The following is a 26023-nucleotide window of genomic DNA, read 5'->3' on the forward strand; positions in this document are numbered from 1 at the left end:
TCACCAGGTCGAAAACGCCTGGCGTTCCCTGGGAGCACCTCCACTTATAACTGCCATACTGAATTGGGTGTTTCGTATATCTCCGACATCATTAAAGCTCAACCTGCTCTTCTGTGGCACAGGATCTTGACCTTCCCTAGAACTGGTCTCAACCGCGATACCATTAGTGATAGCATGAAGTTGGATCAGGCCATCGAGATCCCCTGGTTAAAATATATAAAAAACTTCATGTATGATCTCGGTCACCCAGACTATTATAATTTTCCAGGTTCCATAAACTCTGGCTCCAGGAAAGAGTTCAAAAGAATCTGTATGACACACCTGGAGGCAAATAGATACATTCTTGAAGCAGTTACACCATCAGTACAAGCGCATCAACTGACTTTAACCACTCATATCATACAGCCGTATATACAGTACACTTTAAGTGGGTATGACAGATTTGTACTGACCCATTTTAGATTCTGGATTTTTCATCGCCTGATAAGATTCCCTGAAACAAATAACTGGTCGATTAAGCTATGCCGTTGCCCAAGTGATAATCAGTCCCAGCAATCGTCAATCCTTGTTGTTTTATTTGGTACATTTTATAAAATGCAAAGAAGGAGGTGGCTCTTACTAATTTTAAGACTAGGGTGATGGACACAATGTAGACCAGCGTTTTCATTTCTGCAACTTTTAGAAAATTAATGTTTTATAAATGCAATTGTCTCCTTTTTCAAAAGCATTGTGAAAGTTAGGAAAACTATTTCAATTTAAAACTTATTTGGTTATTTATATTTGAAACTCTGTGATGAACTTAAACCCTTGAGATATTGGATTAACTGTCATTTTTGACATGATTTGTACTTTAGAAAATATATGAGAGATGCTGTGTTTTAACTTTTTGTTGGTTTTGTGATTTGTTATGCAAAAAATCGAATACAGTATGTTCTGATTCTGACTCCATGGAAAGTCTGTGGAAATGTATTTTTTAAATATTTTTGTGGAATTCCTCTTGTACAATGTTTGTAGCATTCTTGTTGCAAAAGCCACTTTCTACTTAAATTCCTCTTTATATGTTACTCAGGACTTATTGTGTATACAAAACCAATTCAGAAAGTGGTCTTTTGGTCATCCCATTGATTATTATTGGTTGGCTTTTCTTGGCAGTCTCATTTATTGTTTTTTATTTAATGGCTTGTTAGGTCTCGCCTATGCAGCGCATAGGAGGACCTTTAGCCGTCGCTCTGGTCATTTTCAAGCACACACTCGTGCTTGTGACGGCATCCACCTTGCGGGAGCACAAGCACAAGTGCAGTGCTTGAAAATGAGCAGACTGCGCACGCGCACGCACTCACCACTCTCGGGCTCACCTCCTGCTTCCCCTCTCTCTCACGCGCATTCCTTGTCTTGTCATCTTGCGGATGACTCATCTCCCCGATTTCCCGATTTAACTTTATTACTGACAGCACTTTTTAATCAATTCCCTTTGGGGAAACTAAAAGTGAAAGCCCTTAATTTTTCAAACAGTCAAAATATTTGAAATGTGTTTCTTTTGTATGTGTCTTTTTAAATAGCATCCGATAAGCACATGTCCTGTATCACCATGCTGTACGGATCCTAACGGCAAATGTGCCAGCTATTTAAACACCACGTCCACCACCACCACGTCCACAACCACCACGTCCACCACCACTACCACCATGTCCACCACCACGTCCACCACCACGTCCACCACCACCACGTCCACCACCACGTCCAACACATCCACCACCACCACATCCGCCACGTCCACCACCACATCCATGTCCACCACCACCACGTCCACCACCACAACGCCCTCCACTACCACCACGTCCACCACCTCGCCCACCACCACCATGTCCACCACCACCACCACGTCCACCACCACGTCCACCACCACCACTTCCACCACCACCACATCCACCACCACCACATCCACCACCACCACCAGGTCCACCACCATGTCCATCACGTCCACCACCACCACGTCCTCCACCACCACCATGTCCTCCACCACATCCACCACCACCACGTCCACCACCACCACATCCACGTCCACCACCACCACGTCCACCATCACCACATCCACCATCACCATGTCCACCACCACCACGTCCACCACCACCACGTCCACAACCACCACCTCCTCCACCACCACCATGTCCTCCACCACCACATCGACCACCACGTCCACCTCCACCACATCCACCACCACGTCCACCACCACCATGTCCACCACCACCAACATCACATCCACACCACCACGCCCTCCACCACCACCACGCCCTCCACCACCACCACATCTACCATGTCCACCACCATGTCCACCACCACCACATCCACCACCACCATGTCCACCACCACCATCACGTCCACCACCACAGCCACATCCACCACGTCCACTACCATGTCCACCACCACCATGTCCACCACCACATCCACCACCACATCCACCACCACGTGCACTACCACGTCCACCACCACCACCACATCCACCACATCCACCATATCCACCACCACCACCACATCCACCACATCCACCATCATTACCACCACCACCACCACGACCACCACCATGTCCACCACCACCACCATGTCCACCACTACATCCATGTCCACCACTATGTCCACCACATCCACCACCACGTCCACCATCACCACATCCACCACCACCATGTCCACCACCACCACGTCCACCACCACCACGTCCACCACCACCACATCCACAACCACCACCTCCTCCACCACCACCATGTCCTCCACCACCACATCGACCACCACGTCCACCTCCACCACATCCACCACCACGTCCACCACCACCATGTCCACCACCACCAACATCACATCCACACCACCACATCCACCACCACCATGTCCACCACCACCACGCCCTCCACCACCACCACATCTACCATGTCCACCACCATGTCCACCACCACGTCCACCACCACCACATCCACCACCACCACATCCACCACCACCATATCCACCACCACCATGTCCACCACCACCATCACGTCCACCACCACATCCACATCCACTACGTCCACCACCATGTCCACCACCACCACGTCCACCACCACCACATCCATCACCACATCCACCACCACGTGCACTACCACGTCCACCACATCCACCACCACCACGTCCACCACCACCATGTCCACCACCACATCCACCACCACCACGTCTACCACCACCATATCCACCACCACCACCACCACGTCCACCACCACCATCATTACCACCACCACGACCACCACCATGTCCACCACCACCACCATGTCCACCACTACATCCATGTCCACCACTATGTCCACCACGTCCACCACCACCACGTCCACCACCACCACGTCTACCACCACCACCAGGTCCACCACCATGTCCACAACCACCACCACATCCACCACCTCCACCACCACCACCTCCACCATGTCTACCACCACCACATCCACCACCTCCACATCCACCATCAACACATCCACCACCACGTCCTCCACCACCACCACGTCCACCACATCCACCACCACACTGTCCACCACCACATCCACCACCACATCCACCACCATGCCCACCACCACCACGTCCTCCACCACCACGTCCTCCACCACCACATCCTCCACCACCACGTCCACCACCACTACATCCACCACTACATCCACCACCACCATGTCCACCACCACCATGTCCACCACCACATCCACCACACCATGTCCACCACCACGACCACTTCCACCACGTCCACCACCACATCCACCACCACCACGTCCACCACCACATCCACCACCACCACTGCGTCCACCACCACCAGGTCCACCACCACCATGTCCACCACGTCCACCACCATGTCCACCACCACCAGGTCCACCACTACCACGTCCACCACCACCACATCCACCACCACATCCACCACCACGTCCACCACCACGTCCACCACCACGTCCACCACCACGTCCACCACCACTACCACATCCACCACCACATCCACCACCACCATGTCCACCACCACCACGTCATCCACCACCACGTCCACCACCACCATGTCCACCACCACATCCACATCCACCACGCCCATGCCCACCACACCCATGCCCACCACCACGCCCACCACCCCCACATCCACCACCACCACGTCCACCGCCACCACGTCCACCACCACCACGTCCACCACCATATCCACCACCATATCCACCACCATGTCCACCACCACCACACCCACCACCACGTCCACCGCCACCATGTCCACCACCACCACCAGCACATCCACCACCACCACGTCCACCAATCCCACGTCCACCATGTCCACCACCACCACTACGTCCACCACATCCACCACCACGTCCACAACCACCCCCATCACCACGTCCACCACCACCATTTCCACCACCACCACGCCCACCACCACCACGTCCACCACCATGCCCACCACCACGTCCACCACCACCACACCCACCACCACGTCCACCACCACCACGTCCACCACCACATCCACCACCACCACGTCCACCACCACGTCCACCACCATATCCACCACCACTACGCCCACCACCATGTCCACCACCACCATGTCCACCACCACAACATCCACCACCACGCCCACCACCACGTCCACCACCACATCCACCACCACATCCACCACCACGTCCACCACCACGTCCACCACCACACCCACGTCCACCACCACACCCACCACCTGTGACAGGTAAAGTGTCACTGGAGGGCAGGGATAATAGGAGTGTCAACCCCAGCTGTACATGGAACATTTAAGGATGCATTGGGTGCGAGAAGACAGGAATAGAAGCTAGAAGTATTACACCAGACAAAAGATTTTGAAGAGGCGCAATGTCACAGGGGCTCCTGTAAAAGCACGCGCAGCATCTCTACGTCACAATGGCATACCTGAACGAGCCACTCACTCAAAACAAGCATAGGCATAGCCAATAGGTCTCGCCTTTGGGACCTTATAAGTGTTTAGCCATGCAACACTTGATGTTGTTGCACCAAGGATATTGTGCTGGATAACTCCCAAAGGCGAGACCTATTGGCTATGCCAATGCTTGTCTTCTTCTTGTGTTTGTCCCTCCTCTGGTGATCAGCTTCTTTACCATCCTCTTGATGGAATGGCTTGTATCCTTCCTTGGCTCACATCTGGGAACGACTTTCTTTTTTTCTTTGAGAATTCCATAGAATGCATGGGTTTTCTTTCCCCTATAATATTCCCCCTCACTTTCCCATCCTGCACGTTGTCCGTGTTCCTCCCCACCTTTCTCAGCTTGTTCATAAAAGTACAGCAACAAGTATATTTTTGCCAGGGTTTGACTAAAGAACAGCATTTGTCTCCTGTTTTGTTTTCTTTCATGCATTCCACAGATTTCAAATAGGCCCTTGCCATGGCACACAGAAGCATAATTTGTGACACTGCAGGAGAGGCAGGCTGCAGCACACATTAAGCTGGCATTTAAGGCAAAAGATGTAATTGGCATGACTGAAAGAAGTCTCTTTTCCATATAAATCTGCTTCCTGGGCTGTGGTCAGTTTCACTGTCTTTGAATGTGAGTCTGACATCTATGAGCATAGTCTCAAGGTGTCTGACAGTTTACACATTGTGTGACTTACACTTTGGAGCACAGTGTCACTTGATGTTCCACACTGCACTAATCTTAACTCTGATGTGGGTTCTTTAAATGCCAATGCATTTCGAGTCGAAAATCCGATAGCCTTTTGTTTACTTCCAGCACCATGACGCACTGAGAGATCTTCGATTTAGAGGTAAGCGTCCTCGTGTGATGCTTTGTTCACCCGAGCGTTCTTGTTCTTTTCAGCACGCTCTTTACCTTCCTTTTACTTACTTACAGATACCTCAGCGTCGTATCCTGATTACCGTAACGGACTCGTAGTATCGCGTCATAATAGGTAACCCTACTCTCTATTTGCATAGTGGGCTGGTTTCCCTAACTTTATTCTTTATTCTTTGAACCCCCAGGTCGGTTTTCTGTACCGTTTTGTTTTCATCTTAATATTCATGAGAAACTTTGGTGTACACTATCCCTCCCGCTTTCTGTCACCATCACGAACACAGTGCACTCGCCCGTATGTATCCATTTTCCTCAGTCACACTATTAACTTCACTTTTTTTTGTTCGTGTTTAGCCTGGTTCTCCGCGCACTTCCTCCCTCACGTAACTACACATCACCTTTTGCGATTTTGTAACGGAACACCGTTATCCACACCATAATTTTAACACACTTGAGCTCCCCAAGTCTATTGTGAATTATGATTGTAAATTTCAGATCCTGTGTCTTGACAGTGACTTTAACTTATTGATTTGTCTACAAGATTATTATCCCCTGATGAAGAGTCTTTCGACTCGAAATGCATTGGGATCAATATATTATTTGAAGGACACTTCTTACTGAATTATCGACGCATTGAATGTACTTCGTCTATATACATGAAGAGTTTTATGATTTGAAAAATACTTTCATCAATCAATTTAAGAAAAGTCTTTTGATTTCAAATATGCAAAGTTTGTGAAATTTCTTGGAAGCTTTCTTAGGCCCCACGCGGACCACACGGAGTGCATATGAGGGACGCCAAGTACTTCACCTTGGTGCTACATACCAGTTTGGATTCACTACCCACAGGTCAGAGGGAGATACCTCAATTGCACCCAAATTTGGATTATTGTTTTTTTCTAAAAAATTGGGATATACCATATTCACCGAGTGTGCCTCACTTTTAATTTCTTCTGGTCCTTTAAATGCCACATGATGAGATTTGCAGTGATGTTATGATATGGTTCCTGTGATGTAATTTAGGTGATGTAATCATTATGATAAGTGGTGGCACTGAAATCTGAAAAACTCTACTTCTTTGTTAGTCAAAGAATTTTGGCATGTAGGAATTCAATGGGTGAGAGCAGTGGAAAGCCCCTCAGAGGAATGAAAATAGAGAAACTGGCATAATTAAACAAATAAGTTTCAAGTTTGTTTCCTGAAATTGAGGTAATGATCATTGCCTTGCAGAGCTACAGGTAGGTGAGTTCCACAGTTTTAGAGCCAAGAATGAGAACCCTCAAACACTCCTTCTCTTTTAGCGGAATCTTGGCATATCCAGGAAGGTGGGTTTTTACAGGCTCTTTCTCTTGCATCCATATAAAGTAAATCTAGGACCAGGACAATTCTTTAGTCAATACATTGTTCGAAACGGTAGCTTTTAATATGTTTTAGAATATTTTTAATATATTATTAAACATTTCATTTCCTTTTTTATTTACTCCACAGATGCATATGACACATTGACAACTTCCTGTTATTTCACTAGGTACAAAGGCATGTACTATCATATTTATCCCTTGGTCATTTGATACATTTGTGTCACTACTTTATGCTTTTATATACCTGTGTGTATACTCAGTATTTCATACTTTCCTTGTGCATCTTCTAATAGCATGTGTTCTTTTATTTTAAATTACAGAACATATACCTTTTTCAGTAGGTGTTCAATTTAATATTAAAGAAGAGCAAGAAGCCTATTCCATGAACAACCAACCTGATCAAAGAGTAAAAAACATTAATAACATAGTAGGTAAGTACCATGCTGTGAAGGGGGAGCTCAACAACTTAAGTTTTGCCATAATGAAGCATGTTAACGTATAACATATAAGGCCTGATTCAAACGAAAAATTGTAAACCTGTTCCTGTAGATTAACACCTGTGTTTGAAGTAATTTAATGTTTTTTTAGAATTTTTAAACAAATTGAGGATTGCTTTAAATTGTTACCATTTACACATGCATAAACGTATGTCAGGGACATTTACATCTGCTTAAATGCTTAGCTAAAGTGGATTTGCATTTGATACGTTTTGTTTTTCTTTTTCTTGAAGAAAATATATGTTTGATATGTATAGCTGTAGATACATATGCTCTGCATACTCCTGCCATCTAGTGTTGGGCTCAGACTTGTGCAACTTGTCTTTCTTCAAAGAAGTCTTTCGAGTTACGAGGTATTGTGACTCCTCCTATGGCTGGTATTGCGCATGATCATCAGTTCCATTGTTAGATTGTTTTCTTCTGCCGTCGGGTTCAGACGTGTGTCACTGAAGCTCCAAATCGATGTCGACGTCGTCGGGCCCTTCCGGTGCATCCACTCCGGTAGGCACAAAACAATTGTGTGTGCAGTTTGTTCATCTCTGTCCCGTCTCGTCCGTTTCGGGATATTTATTGGCACTTCGTCGGGGTTTCAGCCCTCTTGAACCACCTTCGACCACTGCCTTTCGAATGTGCAGGCTGTGATGGAAAGGGCCCCCTCTCAGTATTGCCCATAGTGCCATTCCAAATACTTGTGGCATGATCACCACTAGGTCTGCAACCTCTGCTTGTCGCCAGAGCATGATGAGGTCTCCTGCTCCGCTTGCCTCACGTGAGTCCAATAGAAGCCTCAAGTACTGACACAACCAGCGATTTGCTCGGAGCAAGGTTACGATACCCCTGACATCTTCCGTGCAGACGTCAAAGAAGATGCGAGCACTTCCAAATTGGCAGGGCAACCAGCCTGTTTCAGTTCCGAGCCGAGCTCTCTTTTGGACTTAGAAGGCAAAGACCAGATACCCCCACCGAAAAACACATCGGGAGATGCCGACCATGAGTACTGTGTCTTATCCCTCACACCAACAAGTCAACCACGGCCCTTCAGGGAGCTGGGAGTCAAGTCCACCAGTGCCAACAGCCTTCTTCGCCACCACTGCATCCCAGCCATAGCTGACACTGTCATAAGGTCTCTGAGCTGACTTTGGCTCAGACGACAAAACTGCCAAATGTGATCCGGCCTTCTTTGGCTCTGGCAGTGTCCTCAACGCCTTCCAATTCCTTGAAACACACCTTGACTCTGCCGATTACTCAGTGGAATAAGACGTTGAGACCAGCTTCAGAACTTAAGCACATACTGGTGCTGACTCATCCATTAAAGAAGCCTTCTTCAACGGGCTCCTAGGACCCCAAGGCTCCCTTCTTACAGTGCCTCCAGGATGGGTTGGACAGTAGCCAGAGATTAAGTTTTATTCACCCTCAAATGAGTAAAATTGCTGGTAAACCCCCACCTAAGGTGACGGACACTGTTCCTCGCAAAAGGACACTTACATTCGAGAAGCAGCTTGCAGTAGTGCCGCCACCTCCTCCCACGCCCAAGAAACATCAAGAACAGGGCACCAGCCACCTGCCTTCTCAACCTCCTCCTCCGGCTAAATCACTTACCCCCCCCTCACCGCCTTCTATCCCCCTCCAGCTTCGCCAGGGAGGTCATCACATTCCTCATATGGGGAGGGTAGCCCGATAGATCCTGCGGATCCATACGATTCCCCGTACGACCCAGTGCCCCAAGATGATCTTTGGGATGATTATGGGGTCGTCCCTACAGGTGACAATGATCCTGACCTCTGTCTTGCAAAGCCTTCCCCTCCAGATTGCTACTTCATATCATGCAGCCATTTAGAGGGTGGCCAACTTTCACAAGTTAGACTTACATACTATCACTGAGGAGGATGACGTTTTTTAGTCAAGACGCTTTCACACACATGGCACTCAACCCAATACATGCCTATACTCAAGGGCATATTAAAATCCACCCATGAGGTGTTAAAGACGAGGTTAAGAACAGTGTAGTCTCACCCAGGGTTGAAAAGAAGTAAAAGGCCTACCCATGGATCCTCCTTAGATTAGAGGGCAGCTTCCCCAGGACTCTCTTGTGGTGCACACCACCCTAAAAGAGTGAAAGCCCAATGTACTAGTGATACCCTGCCCCCAACTAAGAAAAGCAAGAAAATAGATGCAGCAGGCAAATGAGTGGCCACACAATCTGGCACCTATTAATGCTCCTCCAACTCTGTTGGCCTCCTCACAAAGTAAGCTCGTGGGATGAGATGGGGGAACTTATCAAACATGCCACAAACCAATTCGGGCAAAGGGCTCAAGAGTTTGAGGTTGAGTGCCAGACCATCTCCATCACCCCCATAAGGTGAGCCCTTGATGTGGTGTACACTGCCACCATGGGTATTAACTCCAGCATCCTAATCTGCCGTCACGTCTGGCTCTGTGTCTCTGGCTTTAAGACAGAAGTCCAACTGCATCTGATCAACATGCCCTTTGATGGAGAATACCTATTTAGGTCTCAAGCTGATCAGATGCTTGAGAACATGAAAAAAAGATATGGACATTGCCAAGGCAACGGGGGCACTCCAGACTGCCTCACCATGCGGAACCTTTTGCCACTCTCAGTTTCGGGACGGTTCAAAGACCACCACCCTGGCAGGCCTCCATCTCCTAACAGAGGTAACACCAGCAGGAGCAAGCCTCCCATAGTTATTCCAAGGGTGCCTACATGGGGAATAACTCAAAGGTCAGGGGTGCAGCAAAGGGAGATGTTCCTGCCAAGCAGTGACTCCCTCTCTCGTCCCTCGATCACAAAACACCTGTCGCAGGCAGCATACATGGGTTCCTTACCCAATTGCAATATATCATCTCCGACTAATTGTTCCTTCCATTATGCAACACGGTTATTGCTTAGAATTCACTGCTCCATCACCAAACATTCCACCCATCTAAATACTCCTAAGCGACCACCGGTGAATCCTTCAGGAAGAGGTGAACGCACTGCTGCTCAAAATGGGCTCTAGAGCCTGTCCCGTTGCACCACCATGGCAAAATGGTAGACGCCCTTCACTTTCTCATTCCAAAGAAAGACTGTCCCTCAGGCCCATCATCGATCTCAGGCCCTGCAGCAAATAAATTCTGTCAGAGGACTTTCACATGGTCACGCTCCAGGATGTCATCCCTTTAATGAAGCAAGGCAACTTTATTACTGACCTCAGCCTGAAGGATGTCTATTTCCACATCCCGATCCATCCTGCCCACCGTCGCTACCTCAGATTCGTGGTAAGTGGACAGCACTTTAATTTTAAGGTTCTGCCCTTAGGGTTAACTACAGCACCCAGAGTCTTACTAAATGCCTTGCAATGGTAGCTGCTCATCTCAGAAGGAGGGGCGTCCACGTATTTCCATACCTCAATGACTGGCTGATAAAGAGTGCAAGCAGGGAACAGTGTCTCGCCCACACTCAGATCACCTTAGATCTCCTCCAAGACCTTGACTTCACTATGAATGTGGGAAAATAATGCCTCCAATCACTTCAGATATTGCCCTTTTAGGGTCAATCTTAAATTCAGTCACTAAAGTCTACATTGGGCGAAGACAGAGGACTTTGGAAGCATTCATGGATTAGTGAATTGGGCCCTTAATGTGTATTTATTTTCTGTAAATGCTATGGTCCCAGGCAGTAACTGGCTGTTTCTGAAGGATCAGCATTTTAACTGTGGTGTTAACTGTATTGCTGCACAATTGTTAAGACCATTTTCTTCAAAATACCTATGTCTTAAAACTACAAGTTGTAAGACTTGGACGTTGCTCGTTACTAAAATAGCAAATTGCCAAACACACTTAAAATGGTTGCTATCATAGGAATATGGCAGAAGCCACTTACTGAGAGGAGCACCAGAGTCTATTAGAAACAATGGATGTGTTGAAACAAAGCAATTGGCTTGCTTTCCATTTTTTATTTAATATATTAATTTTTGCAAATAAAAATCAATCATCAGCATTTGTAAAGTGCAACACCGTCACAGGTAGGGGTGTTTGGGCGCTGTATTTGGGCACTGTGTCTCTGTCTAAGAGCAAAGTCTTGAGTCTCTTACTAAAATCTGCCAGCGAGGGGGACATACGGAGCTGGAGGGGAAGGTTTTTCCAGGTCCTAGCAGCGATGTAGGAGAAGGAGGAGCGCCCACCGCTGCGACGGATGCGGGGTGTGTGTGCGAGGGTGAGTGAAGAGGAGCGCAGGTGTCTAGAGGGTTGGTGGAAGTTGAATCGATGGCAGGTCCTAGGTCATGGAGGGCTTTGTAGGCATACTGCTACATTCCGGAAAAGGAGCAATCACAGTCTATTCAGTCCTGATCCACTTCCAACAGGAGCAGGTCAGCCCGAAGTGGCAGACTTAAGTTGCTGTTTAAATTCATTAAATTCATTTTTTCATCATTGAGGGTAAAGTGCATAAACTGTAGGAACAGCTGACAAACGAATAAAAAGTTTGAACAAATTAAGTCTATAAACAACATTGAATGCATGCCTTGCTAATCACAAGATGGAGACTTGCTTTGGATGTCTTGAAAACTACAATTGACTATAAGCATTGGCTGAAGGTGGGTCACAAGAGCGACTTTCGATATTAAAAGTAGTTCTAATGAAACAAGAACTAAAATCAAGCAAAGTGATGTGTCAGCTATTGTTGACCGCTTCGCTGAGTATTACGCTGAACTGTACGCCCTCAAGGAATGCCTATCAGCGGAAGTCATCTGTCGTTTTTTGGACGACCTCCCACCTAAAGCGCTCTCTGATGAAGCACGAGTGGAATTGGATTGCCCGCTCACGGAGGATGAACTGGGGGCGGCCTTAGGGGATCTGAATCCTGGCAAGGCCCCAGGCCCCAATGGTTTCCCGAGCGAATTCTTTAAAAAATACTTACTACAGCTGGGTCCCCACAATCGCAGGGTGGTGGAGGAGGCCAGGGAAAGGGGTAGCCTGCCCAGTGATTGGAGACATGCGGAGTAGTAGTATTCCACAAGCCCGGCAGAGCTCCCGAGCACCATGCCTCATATCGCCCTATTTCCCTTCTGAACGTCGAGGCCAAGATTTTGGCTAAGGCGTTGGCAAATCGTCTCGGACCCCATATAGCCTCGCTAGTACATCCAGATCAAGCTGGGTTTATGCCCCAACGGGCGACCCGCCACAATATTCGGCGGGCACATGTTGCAGTTGCGACATTCCAGGAATTGGGGGAACGGGCAGCGCTCCTGCTGGCGGATATGGACAGGGCATTCAACTCTTTAAGCTGGGTATATCTATTTGCACTTTTGCATAGGTTGAACATAGAGCCTCGTTTCTTGTCGTATTTAACCCTGTTGTATACGGACTTAACGGCTTCGGTGCGAGTGGCATTCTCTATTGGGCGGGGTACCAGGCAGGGGTGTCCGCTGTCCCCCTACTTGTTCGCGCTGGCAATGGAGCCCCTAGCTGCCTGGGTGCGGATTGACGCTCAAGTGACCGGTCTCGAATGGGCACACGGATTGTCTGATCGTATAGCATTATATGCCGACTATGTGCTGTTCTTCCTCACTAATTTGGATCGGACGGGACCCCGGCTGCTGCGCATAATGCAGATCTTTGGGGAAACCTCGGGCCTTTACATGAACCCTCGGAAATCCACCCTATGGGTCTTGGGAGGCGGGGGCGCACTCGGCTCCTGGGCGTCGTCGGTGCAGGTGGTTCATGGGGGATTGAAATATCTGGGAGTATTCCTGTCTAATTCTCCCACCATGGCTTGGGATCGGAACTTGGCACCCGTATGGGATCGTGTGCGTGAAGACATCAAGACCTGGTCTCATAAGCCCTTGTCTATCTATGGCCGGTCAGCCATTTTTAAGGTGGTTTAGCTCCTGCGCCTACTATACCAACTGCAGAATCATCCGTACCAGATTCCCTCTAGGTGGTTCCGTCAGGTTGATCCAGCTCTGGGCCAGTTCCTCTGGGATGGTGGGGCAGCAAGGGTGGCGCTACGGACTTGTTTTCAGTCTACATATTGCGGGGGATTGGTGACTTCAGACATCTTGTCTTATTATATGGCCATGCACCTGCTTGTCCTAAACGAGTGGTGGAATGGGGACAGGACAGACCCGGCTTACGCCGTTGAGCGACAGTGCATGGGAGACCACACCCTACATATGATACTCTACTCTGCCCCGTTGAGACGCTCCCTGCCGTCGGCCACGCCAATTGTCTTTCAGATCTGGAGGCAGGCGTTAGGGAGGATGGGTTGGTGGAACAGACTGACCCGGGAGACCCTTCTTTGGCATAACGGCCGCTTGCCACACTTGGTGGCTCTGCCTGGGTTCTGTGACTGGGACAATAATGGGATCTCCACCTTGGGCGACGTCATGAGGGGTCCGGTTTTGAAATCCTTCCAGGATATCCAGAAAGACTTTCAGATGCTGAAAACCCACTTTTTTAAGTACCTACAGTTCCGGCATGCTATTTCCACAAGCACGGAGGGATTGGAATCGCTGGCGGAGTTCAGCCCGGTGGAGGCCAAGGTATTTATTGGGGATCTCCATGATCACAAGATTTCTAAAATCTATCAGTCCCTGGTTACTCATTGTTCCCCTTCACTGCAGCGTTTAAAGGAGACCTGGGAGGGTGATGTGGGTCAGATGGAGGAGGAAGACTGGACGGAGGCTTTGGCATCTCCGCGAGTAGCGGCCATCGCGATGAGCCTACGACTTATTCAATTCAAGTACCTACATCGGGTATATTATACCAGGGTCAGGCTCTGGAGGGCGGGTTTGGTGGCCTCCCCGGTGTGTCTCCGGTGGGAACAAGAGGACGGGACCCTGTTGCATACGGTCTGGCATTGCTCTGCATTAGCCAGATTCTGGAGGGGGGTGCTGGCCTGTCTCCCTGAAGTGCTGGGGTGGGAGCTTCTCAGTTCACCGAAGCTGGTCCTCCTACATGTTATGGAAGGGATCGGGGGCAATATTTACAAGTGCCATCTTATGCTTCTGGGCTTTACCCTGGTGAAAAGGGACATCTCTAGGGCTTCGAAGGCAGCAGAGGCTCCCTCTGTCACTGCCTGGAAAAATGGTCTGGAGGTCCCAATTTTTTGTGGCCAGGGGGTGTCCCCGAAAGCACTTTAACATCTGGAAGCGTTGGGCTGACTATCGAGGTCTGGAGCTTGAGCCGCCACAGGGGGACCGGAGCCGAGACCCAGTGTGAGCTCTACACCTTTCACTGTTACTTTCCTTTGTTTTCTGTTTATGCTTATGCCCTTTCCTGCAGCTTATCGGCAGGACGGTTGCCTCGCAGGTGATGATAGCTTACATTTGTACAATGACAGTTTTTGATGTGTTGCTCTGGAATAGACAACAGTGCACTGGGGGGTGGGGGGTTTTACAGTTTTGAGGTTTTGATTTTATTTGTATCGCTTTTCATCTTCTCCTGAAACTTTATGAAAATGGTCAAATTCAATGTATGTATATCAATGCGGCAGCTGCCTCTGGGTCACAGAGATCTGCGACATATGTGATGTTTTCACAAATAAAATCTGTTTCCTCCCCCCAAAAAAATCAAGCAAAGTATGTAACGTTTTTTGTATACAAAAAAATAAGATCTGCAAAATACAATTTTTTAGGAGTTTTATATAGCAACGCCCATCACCTTGGTTACTTCAGAGTGCTAAAAAAAAAAGAAAAGGCAAAATGGTATGATGTGAATTATAGGGGCATTTATATCCAAATCTAGATCCTATTCAAGTAAGCATTCAGCTAACAAATGACTGTCTTACTCTTAATGGGGAAATACTTTTGTTCATGATGGCTTCTGCATGAATGTATGACGTTACAATGCATACATTTACAATGCATGCCTTTACAACGCAGTTTTTACATCGCAGATCCTTTACAACGCATTCTTTTACATCGAATGCCATTTCATCGCATTTTCAGAAACTACCTTTACAATGCATTCCATTACATCGCATTATACCTTTACAACGCATACCATTACAATGCATACCATTACATCTCATTTAAGGTAAGTGTTGGATAGTATAGGGGTATTAATTACTATTCTAACTAGTGAGTGCAACAGTAAGGTAAGTGTTGGATAGTGTAGGGGTAAAAATTACTATTCTAACTCCAGTGAGTGCAACAGTAGGGTAAGTGTTGGATATTGTAGGGGTAAACATTACTATTCTAACTCCAGTGAGTGCAACAGTAGGGTAAGTGTTGGATAGTGTAAGGGTACTATGTGTTGTAATGGTATGCATTGTAATCACTTGCGATGTAATGCCTGCGTTGTAGTGACATGCATTGTAATGACGTGTTGTAGTGACATGCGATGTAATGGCTGCGTTGTAATGACATGCAATGTAAAGGATGTTGCGATGTAATGACTGCTATGTAAAGGTAGTGCGATGTAATGACTGCTTTGTAAAGGTAGTGCGATGTAATGACTGCGTTGTAAAGGTTGTTCCCCTTCTGCATGCCAGCAGCTGCTGTATCTAAAAATAACTGGGCACCTAAAGGATTGCAGTGGAACCACTTACAAATTGGAGGAAGATTTGGTCACTTAAAATTTGGTTGACACAAGATATGACAGACACTGTCTTAAAGCAGTTGCTGAGGGGCCTGGTCCGAACCAACCAGTGGCTGAAATGGGGTGACGCAAAGCCCACTATTTATGTATTTTTCATAACTAAAGGTCTTTGCTACACCAGACCAAAACTGAATTGGACGAGCTACTCACACATGAGTAGGAGACACTTTAGATGTCTGATTCTCCTTCAAGCCCTCATGTTGAAATTAACCCTAATTGCCTACTGCAGGGTGCACATTCACCTGTATGAATATTTGTTTCTTTTTGTTCAACCAGGGAACCTGTCACTCAAAACCAATGGCTTTGGTCACCACTACAGGGTGAAACCTTTTTCTTACAGTGTGTGGCACTGAACACAGGTTAAATATCTATGTGTATAGTACATTTTATGTGAAAGCCATGTACTATTTATCATAGAAAGTAAGGCTTCACTTTTCCTCACAAACATCTTCACATTTATGACCATATACCTACACCAGGGGGTGACCCATGAATTTTCCCGGAATCCGCCAGCCAATTATGTGGGATATTCAAGACAGCCCTAGTGTACTAAACACCAGAATGTTCTTGGATTACATCATCAAATATCTTAAATCATTAAGCACCAAATACTGTTACACAATATTAGCTTTTTCTCCTTGATTTAATATCTATATTGTTTTTTGTGAATTTTAGTTTCACCAGAGGCACTATATCCTGCCTACATTTTGCCTGGTAATGCAATTTACTTAGATCATTCTTTAAGATTTGACAGGATTTTTCGAACCACTCATGTTAGACAGGGTGGAACTGAGGCTGCTTGACATGCAAGCCCTTTCTCCCTTCCGCTGGATCTTCTAAACATGAGACGATCTTTCCTATCATAGAAGAATACCAAATATGTTTGTCCTCAATTTGTGAGTAATCTTTTACCAATGGAAATGAATCTTGAAAATGTGACAACTGCATTAACCGACTTGCATGAAGCCTAGTAGTCAGCCTGCGAGGATACTAAACTGGTATGTGGAGAACCTGTACATCCTGGGGAGTCAGCTGCAAAATTAAAGACACCAGTAGCGGTCAGTGGTTACTTCCTTATTGAAATAATATTTTTGGGTTTATGAAGACTGCATAGTTGAAAATCGGAACAAAAATATGATCAGTTGGGCAAATGTGGTGACCAACATGAAATGTCTGTTCTGTAGAAGTACAGAAATTGACTACACCCAATTAAGTAGATCGTCCCTCATTCGACCCATATATTGCACAGTACTAAAGGCAAATGTAGCGGGCTCCTCTGATCAGGCAGGCAGGAAGAATCATGCCAGGCAGGAGAAAGTAAAACTCACAAAGAGTGATGTTTATTATTTAAGTAAAGGACCCATGAGTCAAACATCCATCTTAGCCAAGAGATCAGCAGCAACTGCCAACCCTAGGAACCAACATACTAGAACCCCACCACATGGCATGCATAGAACCTCACTGACGATATAAGGAACAAGCGAATTGATAAAAACAAATAGCAATGCACATGTTACATTCATCATATATTAAATCCATTTTAATCTAATACATGTCCGAAATTGGGCAAAAGGGTAATTTCATGTTTGCAATATGTCGCTCATTGGACAATCAACAGGAGTCAGGTCTCATTTCAAATTAAAATCTCTTGAAATAATAATTAATGCACTTAGAAATTGTCTTCCAATGTAATCTAAATTATTTTTCAAGACTCTAAAATAATTATCAACAAGAGTGAACTCTGAAGTATGAATATACATACTTATCAATAACAGAATGGACATGTTTTGTTTTTAAGAATGCAACAACACCGCACAAGTAAGATTCCAAGGGCAATCGTATGGCGAAAATTCTGACTCTTTTGCAATTTTAATTGATACCAATGTTAATGCCCCCCCTCCCCTCTTTACTGGGCAAGCATGTTTACTAAAAGTAGAAAACCCCTGAGTATCTGGGCACTCGCCCATCGTAGCCTACTCTAACAATGATATGTCATTTTGCACTAAGATATGAATCGGAGACCCATTTTCAAAAATACTTTCAAAACTGTCAAGATTCCAAATGAAGCATATTAGAGAGAGCTCACATCTTAGTAAGAGATGTCACTAAAACAAGATACATGAAATGATTGTAATTTATCATCAGATGCATATCAGATTCAGAGAAAGGTGGAAAATGTGTTATTTCTTTGTTAGTTATTAGTACATGTAGATTTGTGTTCTTGTCTTGTTAGGGATTGACTGATCTTTCTCGAGCACACTTTTCATTAACTAAAACATTGTTGATTTGAAGTATCTGTTGTCAAGGTTTACCTGTTGAGCTACTAAACCCAAATGGCATTTTAGAACAAAATTGTTCGTAAATACTTGAAGTGAAATATCCTCCTTTGGTATGATTGCCAGAGTCCAAGGTTTTCTAAACCAATGATTCCTCTGAGTCAGAGCAAACAGTATGTTTTTACTTCTCTACCATCCAAGTTTGTTTTCGAAATCAACCAATTTTAAATTCTCTGAACCCATTCTCTTTAGCCGGTAACATGGTTGAATAAAAAGAACATGCCCTCTTCTGCTGATATCAAAAAACACTTTGGTTTCTTCCTTAGAGGCACACCTGCCTTGGGGACCTGTTCTTGCACCAATTAGAACACCCTTCTTCTGCATTTTTGCAGCACACGTCTTAGCCTGCAGCACTTGAACTACACCCTTTACATTCTGCATTTTCCGAATATTTTTAAGATCACATTCAAGCAAGGTTTAACGTTGATGGACCCTATAGACTGATTTTAAGCTGATCTGTGGTGTGTTTTATTATAGAATTCAGGCCTTCTTAGACAAAGCACCAGACTTTGATTGGGAAACCACTGAGGGAGTAAAGCCAATACTTAAATTGAAAAATACTTTTGACGTCACAGTAGACCTCTTTTTACTTTGCTCATTTTTATGAGATTTGTGTAATTCTTCCTTTTCCTGTCATCAGATATTAAGAAAAGGGACAGCCTAGACCCTCGTCTCACCCTTTGACTATTGTTGGACAGTGAGAGACATATGCAGATGATTGGGCCGATTGTACCATCACAACAACCTGGACCTAGTCCATAATATCATTCATTGAAGCATATGTCTCATCCTCAGAAAAAAAGCAACTAGTTTCACCATTACTGGCATTTAGGAATTAACCAATCATAATTCAGAAGAACTATCAGCAAGTCTCTTTATATGGTTTGGTTTTTATTAGCTATCAACTACGCTTCAAGCATTCCTTGAATACTGCCTTGAACCAATAATAAGGTATATAACACTGTAGAGGCTGATAATGGGATTGCGTTCAGGCTTGGGGCAGAACATTTATTTGAATCAGCTCCAATACAATTTCCCATACAAACTCCTTATAGGTGAGATTGAGTGTCAAAAGCGGGGAATCTCAGACTCAACAACAATACAGATGCCAATTCTTCTTCGAATTGCGAGTCGTCTCCAAGCAATGCTGCTTTGGTAAGGTGAAGAAGAAAGACTTGGGTCCTTCATATAGCTAGAGAGGTGTTAAAGTCTTCCATTGCTGCTTCAGATCCCATATGGTTTAATGAACAAGAAATAGTTTCTGAATTGTCTTCAATTGCACGTAGCTCGGCTGAAGGAAGGCCCAGAGATTAAAAGGGTTTTATCACAAAATTGCGAATGGAGCCAACTAATGGAGAGGACACCTGGCACCTGCTAAAGTATTAGTTGCAAATTCAACATTCACACCAGCTGCTCTAATATCTTTTAGGGAAACTACCCACTTTGGCTCTACCTTCTATTAACGCCTTCCCAACCTTCATAGATGTTGCTGCCATTACAAGGAAATCACTTTTACAATGGTAGATGTTCCTCTATAGTTTAAAACTACAAATGTTCTTAGTTGCTTTCCTTAAAACTTTGGATTGCTTCAGTATTCTTTTTTGTGGCGTAAGGGCTAAAATGTAAAAGGTCCAGTATTCAATTAGAAGATTTTCAATAACTTTTTGCAGAGTGAGGTCTAAATTTCAAAACGTCTAGTACTCAACTAGAAGAATTTCAATAACTTCACCACTGGAAATCTCTTTTGCAACTTAATAGATAAACGAAACTGTGGTTTTATTGTCTAATCTAGCGACTGCACTAAAGGGGGAGTAGATCAACAATTTTTGTAATTTAATAAACTGCAGCCTTACTGCTTTCCACACCACCGCAAGTTTGGCATCAGGGCTGATTCACATGCCATCGTCTTCCCCTACAAACATGTACAGAACCCACCATATCGCCCATGGCCCGCTTTGCTCCAGGCCAAACCTGTGTCACAGCTACCGGAATGCCTTCACCATGCAGCTGCTTTGCTGACACTCAGATATCCTTGTTCTCAGAGAAGCTAGCAGAGCACAGCAATATGTGGTACTGAAATAGAAAAAAGTCAGGAAAGTGGTGGCAACAAGGACATTACAGGCAAGGGTGACTGGTGTTAATGGGCTAAAGGGGGATTGCCCTGCCACCCTCTGGGAAGAGGCAAGCTCAGGGAAAATAAACACAGAGCAATCTATAAAGAAATTACTGCTCTGAGGTGGTGTGCTTGATCTCCTGGGTAAACTTTTCAGCTATGTTACTGCGCAAGTGCCAGCTGGGTGAGGCTTTCGTCGACCTGCAGACATTAGCTACAGCAGTGATATCACATGAGAGGGAGTGCTGGATTAGGATCTGGTTGCTTTTGAGGCGCAAGAACAGTGGCCCTGGGAGGAGTTACATAACTCCGTGTACTTCAATGGCTGGGGGTGGGGCAGGCCGATGAGGGCAAGAAGAGAGTAAGTGGCAACAATTTGTTGATTATCACAGAGGGGCAGGCTGCAGGAGGGGTGCCGGGGGGCTGTTCTCCTGGCAGTAACACGTGTTTAGTACTGTATTTGGTTTCACTATGAAAAAACATTATGGAGCTGAGCACAACAGAGTGCTTCTTATCTCAACCGTAGAGGCCCAAGAGAAGAAAGGAACAAGCTGCGGAGAACAATTGCACTAGTGGACTAAGAGGTAAGTGTGCAGTTAAACCTCTGCATCAGGGGCATTGTCACCACCACCCTCCTCCCTGCTTTAGCAGCTACAGAGGGAGTGGGGTCTTGATGGGCCTCTTCTGGCTGCAGCTTGGCAGACAAAGGCTCACAATGAACTTGGGAGGGTGAGTGAGTGAAAGGAAGGATGGGTGGATGGATGGATGGAATGGTGGATGGGTAGATGCATGTCTCCCAATACAAAAGAGGATACATTTCAAGGTTCTATGTATGGCCCATCGAGCGATGCAAGGAAAAGGCCCCCTTCTGATTCGTAGACTACTCTGCCCTAACACGCATAAGAGATCATTGCGTTCTGAGAACTCCTTTTGTTGACCGTCCTTAAGGTCAAAAAGGCTAGATGTGGCAGCCATTCCTTTGCCTTTGTGATGGCTAAATTGTGGAACACCCTTCCTGCCAATCTGAGACTGGCCCAGCCAGAAATCTCTTTTAGGAAACTCCTTAAGACTCATCTATTCTCATTCTGGCATGGGTTGCCATGGCCTTGCAGGTGTACCTGTCTCAGTGGCGCGAGGCCTTTTGGGGTAGTTGTGCGCTATACAAGACATATTGAATTAAATGGTTGAATGAGTGAAAGGATGAACGGAAGAGTGAAAGGGAGAGAGGGTGTATGACTGAAATGGTGGATGGATAGATGAATGGACGGATGGATGGATGGATAGGTGGAAGGGTGAATAGATGAATCAATGGATGATGAGAGAAAGGAAATATGGATGGAAAATGAATGAAATGATGGCTGAATGAGTGGAAGTGTAAAAGGATGGATAAGTGGATGAATGAATGGAGTGAAAATATGGACGGATGAGCGAAAGGATGTATGTAACGATGGATGAGTGAAAGGCAGGGTCGATGGATGTCTGGATAAAAGGATAGATGGATGAGTGAAAGGGTGAATTGATGGATGTATAGATGGATGAGTGAGTGAAAGGATGGCTGACTGAGTGAAACGGTAAATGGAGGGATGTATGACTGGATGCATGGATGGGAGGAAGGGTGGATGGATGGATGGGTGTAAGAATGGATGGCGAGTGAAAGGGTGCATAGATGGATGAGCCAAAGGGAGGATGATGGATGGAGTGAAAGGATGGCTAGATGGAGTGAAAGGATGGATGGATGGTGAATAAGTGAAAAGATGGATGATTGAGTGGATGGACTGGTTATGGGCTCCACAGCTACAATACACCCTCCTTGTTTTGTGGTCCATTTTTATTGTATCAAGAGTTAATAATTATTCACTCTTGGTAAAATAAAATGCAGTCCCGCTTCGGGTCCAGCAACAAACTGAGGCAGCTAGTGACATTGTTTGATTGCTGACACAGGTGCATGAAGGTGCCTGCGCCATTCCAGCACTGTGAGCATGTCTGTGTGACTATGTGTGTGAGTTAAAGTGAGAGAGAGTCAATGAAGGAGTAAGTCAGAGTGAGTGAGAATGAGTGAAAATAAGGACGCGTATGTGTGAGAATGAATGTGAGTGAGGGAGAATGACAGTGAGTGTAACTGAGTGTTACTATGTGTGAGATAGTAAAACTGAGTAATTCAGAATAAGTGGGACTGAGTGAGACAGAGTGGGTCAGAGTACAATGAGTGGTATTGTGTGAATTAGTGAGACAAAGTGAGTCAAAGTGAGACAGTAAACTTAGGGGGTAATTTACAAGAGGCCTGCGCCGCCAGAGCATCGCTTTTTTAGATGCTTCAGTGGTGCAAGCCTCTCAATCATATCTATGAGGCAACACAAAGGTAGCCTGTGTGGCTTTGCATGCCATCATAGATATGGAGTAAGACAAGGCAGGGCACCTTGCATTGGGCGTTCCCACGTAACACCTATGCATTTTGATGCTGCCCCAGATTTCCAAAATCACCAAAACCTTACACTGCCCCAGAGCAGTCGTAACAAGGAGACATTTTTCTTTTCTCCTAGTTTTTCCTCTTTCCATATGTGCTGTATTCTGCAGCTCACATAGAACAAGGAAAATGCCTCCATGGATTGTTTTTGTGCAGGAAAGTGTCCATTCCTGCACAAAAACAAGCCTGCCAACAATGCCGAACAAGGGTGCCTGTGTTGGCGTTAAGCACCAAATTGTGCGCCGGTCCTGTCTGAAAGGACTGGAAAGCACCATATCTCGTGGATGCAGTGCATTCCTGCCCTTTCGATGTGGTGTAGGGCAGCGCAGCGAAAAGACTTGCAGCGCTGTCCTATGCCAAATCTTTGTAAATGAGGTCCTTAGTGCAAGAAAGTGTGAGCGAATCTTTTAAGAAAAAGCTCATTGGAATTCGAACCAAGGATTACGCCTCGCCACTTTTAAAGGTCACCAGCTGCCACTGATTACAGGAGCCTCCTTGGAATCAGCAGGCAACTGGGTCGATTGGGCGGAGCAAAGCCACTGCAACTTGCACGCAGGGGAAGGGCACAAGTGTGCCCACTTCTGCAACATGATTTAATGTGGTAATAAAGTGCACCTCCAAAACCTGTAAGAGTAGGCATGGTAAAACTATCTAAGTCTTTATGTATGCACTGCTTTACACAGGTGTGAACAACGAAGCTTTGTGCAACATTGTGCATGGTTAATTTGTCACTCCTTTTCTATTCACTTTGAAGAATCAAAACACAGATTTAACTACCAATAAAAAGAGTACACATCATTGGCTTGAAGTAAAAGTTATGTAGACATATTGACAAGAATTAGGAATAGTTTTTGCTAAATTTCTGTAAAAGGATAACCGCTTTTGAACACTATATTAGCCTGTTCTCCAAAACGGTACACTTGTAAATGGCCCCTGTCTTCTTCCTGGACTCATAACATTATCTACTTTGATGTTTATCTACTCGTTACCATTCTTTCTACGCAAACTCTATTTAAAATGCTACTTTTGGAATGCAGTACTATATATGTGGACATGTTTCTACAGAAACTGACTAACAAAACTTTTGTTTTAACCCAGCAGGTGATGGAAACCTGAAAGGACAAAGTCAAAATATAGATTCACTTAAATCTATTGAAGCGACTCAAACTTGCAGAATTTCATCAAGAAAATCAGGTGGAAAAGTGCTTCAGAGCCCGGACTTGCTAACTAATTTTAGAAGCCATCTTTGGACACAGTATAATCAAGGACTGGAAGTTAATGAAACAACTTGGAGTGAAAGTACTTTATGTAATCCACCTCATCTCAATATGCAACAGGCTCCCATCAAAAAGGGGATATTGTATAAAGATGATAATTGTGAAAGTAATCTGTCTAATGCAGAGCTTATTACATGCCTGCGAGATACACAGCAAAATGAGGAACCATACATGTGTGTCAACTATGACAAGAGTTTCTGTCACAGTGGACAGTTTACGAATCCCGAGAGACTACCTATAGAAGTGGGTCTACCAGAGAGACCATACACATGCCCAGATTGTGAGAAATGTTTCATTCTAAAGTGTGACCTTAACAGGCACTTGAGAACACACACAGGTGAAAAACCGTATGCATGTACTGACTGTCATAAAAGCTTCAGCCTGAAAGGTGATCTCAATCGGCACCAGAGAATACACACAGGAGAAAAACCATACACATGTACAGACTGCCAGAAAAGTTTCAGTCGGAAATATATTCTCAGCGTACACAAAAGAACACATATTGAAAGAGGAACATGCCAGAGTAACATGTCTGGAGGTTTTTACTGACCTCAAAGCTATTGGACTTTAAATTGTGAAATGGGAGACTGAAGTTTAAGAATAACTCTTCTGTTACAAATAATGCAAAATATTACCCTAACATCTTCCGCAATATTATATGTCATCTTCCCTATAAAAATACAATATAACTTACTTGTGGCAATGTGGTGAAGCTGCTGCCTGCCTTGGCTGTATGTTGTGCTGCAGTGGCTATTGACACTATGCATTAGTACAACAAAATTGTGTTCCTGTGGAAAAATATCCAATAAACTGGCACATTTTAAACAGTGAGAAGAGCTGATATTGAAGGGTAACTTGTGGGGGTGATTTCTGTGTGAGGACATATGACATGTGTACTATGTGGATTTGAACTTGAAAAGGGCTTTGGGCAGTGGCTGAGTATACTTTGTAAGAATCAAGATTCTTGCAGGTGCGGGTTTCCATCATCTATGTATGTCGTCAGGTATTTGGGACATATCTAAAGACGCAGGTGTCTGGCATTATCAGGGATGGGAACTAGAGGAAGAGAGGTCAAAAATAAGCAAAGGGTAGTCATTGTTGAAAGTCAGAGTTGTATGTTGTTGAAAGTAGTTGTTCTTTGATTGAGTTGTTAGGTTCCAGGTTGTCAGGTATTGTAAAGGAGGATATGTTGTGCTTCAAGATATGCAGTACATTGGGTTGGTGCTGAGTTGTGGTACTTAGACAGCGATATGTCTTGGGGAATCATACTAGAGGTGACTGAGTTATTGAGGTAGAGACGAGAATGAGATCAAAAGGTTTGCCATGTGAGTGAGTAAGGAGCACATTAGTGTTTGGCAGTGAGGCCGATGCTGACAGAAAAGGTATAACTTTGATGCTTCTGGAGGTCAAGGTGACCAAAAAACAGGAAGGGGGTGTCAGATGGGCCTGATTGTAGGATGGGCTCAAGGTTTACAAAGAATCAGTCAGAGTGCTACTCTGTGGAGTTTAAAATGTTCAGTGAGAGCTATAGCGATATCTTCCATGTGCAGACAGCTACAGACAGGGTGGTGAGGGT

The 26023-nt window shown here is 45.4% G+C and overlaps 1 protein-coding gene across 6 annotated transcripts in view; it reads left to right on the forward strand.

Moving 5' to 3' along the window:
• The window catches only part of LOC146861884 (uncharacterized), a 349732-nt gene extending 324457 nt beyond the window's left edge, over positions 1-25275 (forward strand). For 3 of the 6 annotated variants that reach the window (XM_085641061.1, XM_085641062.1, XM_085641057.1), the window contains 2 exons: positions 7483-7593; positions 24269-25275. In XM_085641061.1, coding sequence (XP_085497187.1) covers positions 7483-7593; positions 24269-24996 — 839 coding nt within the window. In that variant the 3' untranslated portion in view covers positions 24997-25275. The remainder of the gene's footprint in view (positions 1-7482; positions 7594-24268) is intronic. The other 3 variants (XM_085641058.1, XM_085641059.1, XM_085641060.1) reach the window with 3 other exon arrangements.
• Positions 25276-26023: the final 748 nt, after the last annotated feature.

The sequence above is a fragment of the Triturus cristatus genome, chromosome 2_2 (genome assembly GCF_964204655.1).
Source record: "Triturus cristatus chromosome 2_2, aTriCri1.1, whole genome shotgun sequence".
Taxonomy (NCBI): Eukaryota; Metazoa; Chordata; class Amphibia; order Caudata; family Salamandridae; genus Triturus; species Triturus cristatus.